The sequence below is a fragment of the Fukomys damarensis genome, unplaced genomic scaffold (assembly GCF_012274545.1).
Source record: "Fukomys damarensis isolate Sample0158 unplaced genomic scaffold, DMR_v1.0_HiC HiC_scaffold_35, whole genome shotgun sequence".
Classification (NCBI taxonomy): domain Eukaryota; kingdom Metazoa; phylum Chordata; class Mammalia; order Rodentia; family Bathyergidae; genus Fukomys; species Fukomys damarensis.
In genome coordinates this window covers 18402108-18405560 of record NW_022900947.1, presented here as the reverse complement: position 1 = coordinate 18405560, position 3453 = coordinate 18402108, and the positions used below count along the sequence as shown (strand labels likewise).

The 3453-nt window shown below is 45.4% G+C and overlaps 1 protein-coding gene and 1 pseudogene across 4 annotated transcripts in view; both read right to left on the bottom strand.

Moving 5' to 3' along the window:
- Anapc4 (anaphase promoting complex subunit 4) overlaps window positions 1-3426 on the bottom strand; it is a 36610-nt gene extending 33184 nt beyond the window's left edge. For 3 of the 4 annotated variants that reach the window (XM_010608482.2, XM_019205150.2, XM_010608483.3), the window contains exons 1-2: window positions 3122-3425; window positions 1618-1723 (exon numbers count right to left, since the gene is read on the bottom strand). In XM_010608482.2, coding sequence (XP_010606784.1) covers window positions 1618-1723; window positions 3122-3250 — 235 coding nt within the window. In that variant the 5' untranslated portion in view covers window positions 3251-3425. Of the gene's footprint in view, window positions 1-1617; window positions 1724-3121 lie in introns of all 4 variants that reach the window. The other variant, XM_019205149.2, reaches the window with a different exon arrangement.
- Window positions 773-1276, bottom strand: LOC109117548 (annotated as a pseudogene).
- Window positions 3427-3453: the final 27 nt, after the last annotated feature.

The window sequence follows — 3453 nt, the reverse complement described above, 5'->3', positions numbered from 1 at the left end:
TTTTGAGACAGGGTCTCACTATGTAGTTGAGACTGACCTGGAATTCACTATGTAGTCCAGGCTGGTCTCAAACTCACAGTGATCCTCCTGCCTCAGCCTCCAGAGAGCTGGGATTACAGGCATGAGCCACCACACCTGGCTGGCATTCATAATTCTAACGTAGACTAAGAACAATTAATTCTTTACGTAAACAGGCTTTCTTTACAGAATACTGTTTGATTGTATGTCATCTATCTATCTCTGTATCTACCTAATTGGCAGTACTGGGAATCTACCTATTTACCCACCCACCCATTTCTTTGGCACTAGGAACTGAACTCTGTGCTTTCCCACTGAGCTGTATTCCCAACCCTTTTCAAAAATTTTTGATTTTAGGGGATTTAGCTCAGTGGTTCCGCTGCCTGCCTCGCAAGCACAAGGACCCGAGTTCGATCCCCCGTACTAAAAAAAAAATTTCTGATTTTAAGACAGGGTGACTCAAGAAGTTGCTAAGTTACCCAAGCTGGGTTTTAACTTGCCATCCTCCTGCCTCAGCCTCCCAGAGTGCTAGGATTACCAGTGTGCACCACCACACCCAACTTTCTAGAATATTCTTTTTTTTTCTTTTTAGGTTAATGCAGTATCTTATTTATCCTGTCCATCAACTCACATTTGAAAACATTTCCAATATTTAATTAAACTTTAAGATCAACTTTCCTTTATTTTTACATCTTAATACTGGGTATTAATAAGTGCAATAGTCAATATAATTATGGTTAAAATTGTTATTTTGTCAAAAACTTAGAAATAAATGCTTGGTATTGGTATGTTTACACACAACTCGATTTTTGGTATAAAGTTGTTTGCAAGAAAAAACATTTGGTTTACTTCAGTAATAGGAATATCCCTTAATGCTGGGATGGAATCTTCTTGGTATTTATTCTGCTGTTGATTTTTTAGCATAGTTATCTGTGATTGTGTGAATGGAGTTGAGTGGAGAGGTGCTCATCATGTTAATTCCAAATAAGAGTATACAGCCGGTTACTTTAGTCATGAGTCTGTAAGACAGGCAATGCAATTCCCAGTATTTTTAAGGCCAACAGATTAAGCCAAAGGAGTGTAGCCATGATTCAGGAATGAAAGCCCACACAAGATAAAGTATGAAGCCAAACTGAGAGTTTAAGAAAAGTACAAAGCCCTAAATCGCTCTTTCTTTCCATCAAGGGTGATGGTGTTTTCCACCATGTTCCCCGTGACTTTGGACAGTCTGTGGTGGGCGCAGGGGGTCCTTGACCATGAGTTCTGCATAGGTCAACAAGGGACCCCTCGGCCACCTCTGTGGGGAGTTCTCTACGCAAGCATCAGCCTGGAACACGCAGTGCGGGGGATGTGCAGCAGAACCAAGGGGCCTGCGGGCGGGTGGGGCTGGAATATTCTTTTTTTTTTGGTGGGGGATTGATGCAGGATCTCACTATGTAGTTGAGACTGCCCTGGAACTATGTAGCCCAGGCTGGTCTCAAACTCATAGCGATCCTCCTGCCTCAGCATCCTCAGTGCTGGGATTACAGGTGTGCGCCAACATGCCTGGCTGGAATATTCTTTATGAAAATAAAAAATAAATTTTTATATTATCATTACGTTTGCCATCTGGTCTCCAAGCCAGACAGGTCACTTCCTTTCCTGTATTTTCATTTGGTGGAAAACTCCAAACTCGGTGAAAACTTGCAAGTCGATGTAATAAAACCTAAAATAAACACAGTGGCAGAAAATTTTAAATTCGTTTCCAAAAATAAAATAAAACTATATTCCTCTCTTAAGCAAAATAGCTCTGAGACAGGAATTCAAGTGTCTGAATATACATGAAGTACTTTAAAAGAGTAAAATCAGAAGATTCCCTTTAATCTTGCACCCTATACATTTTCCCGTCTTTAACGTCAATAGGAGACTTACCTTTCAGAAAGGAATATGAAAGCTTCCTAGAAATAGACGATAAAAAATAACACAAATATCACTAAAAAGGTAGCTGTGACATAGGCAAATGATGAAATACGGGATCTGATAACTTGGCACCTAGTATCAGCTGTGTTCCTTTCTAGCCCTGGATCTTGACAAGTCACAGTCCATTCTAGATTTCCATTTCCACACCAGTAAATGTCACCTTAGAAGGTCAAGAGGATGCCTCAGGGATCCTTGTGCACTGAAACTAAGACGGCCCTTACTTTGGCTTCTACACAACCATGGAAAACAAGGAAGCAAAGTTTCAACCACTAGACCACTAACCTCAGGGGCCTCTTAACACTGACAGGCAACCCTCTTAGGCTTCCCTGGTCCACCAGGGGCCTGTCAGCTTTGACACCTCTCCTTTCTCTTCTCCACGTCCCCTGTGGACTTGCCCTTGCTGCTGCTGAGAGAAAGTGGAAGCGACGGCACTGCTGTCACACCTCCCTATCTGTGCCTATGGCCCTCTCGCCTATCTTCCTACCCACTGCCCTGGCCAAGGCAAACCTGGCTGCACACAACACAACTTTCACCTGGCGAAAAGAGGCACAGGTGAACGTTTCCTTCCAATATCGCTGAATCAGAGCTGGCAGCAGAAAGTTGGGTACAATCAGGTGACGCTTGATGAAGCATAATTCAATGTGAGCTGCAATGTTTAAAGTTCTTTTAATGGAAAGTGGTTATCAGACCCAGGTATTAAAACTTGGACAACAAGACCTCAACTCAAACCTCCTCTCTGCCAACTTCATGCATGTACACTTGCAGAAAGACTTGACAGTCGTTCATCTTTGTTCTGCTACCACTAAACCGAAACAGACTTGGGTATGATTCGTGGATCTACTACTTTGTCCCGCTCAGGCGCAGCGACAGTTATAAGGTTTTAAGGTTCAAATCAATGAATGAAAGTGACTTATAGGTGCAGGACTGTGTGATTGCGTCAAGCTGTGTGAAAACTATTATTTTTAGCTATAAAATACCAGGAATAGGTGTAGAAATCATCTTTGGCAGATACAGTCCCTTACACTTTCCCTTCAAGTCTGCAGCCGACCTGGGAAGCAAGGGACGCGCTGAGCGGGGTCCACCACGCCTGCGGAAGGGAAACTGAGGCAGGATCCGGCGGCCTGCGCTCACGCCACTCACTTACCTCGCCCGCGGTGTTGGCCAAAGCAATGAGATCCCGCTTGGGCGACCAGACCAGGAAAATGACCTCCTGTGGCAGCTGCTTCTCTCCCACCACCCGGAAGGACGGGAAACAGGTCGGAAAACGCAACATGGGGGCGCCCCGCTGCGACGATCCACCCCGTGAGACCCCGGCCACCGGGCGCTCGTGAAGAGCACGGACGAAGCGACGCTGGCGAGAGGACAGAGGACAGAAGTCCTGCCGCTTTCCCCCCCGTCCGGGTGCCTCAGCCAGCCGCGCGAGGCGGAAACTTCCGGCGAGGTGTGTCCTCGCGAGAGGAAGAAGGTGGCGCGGAG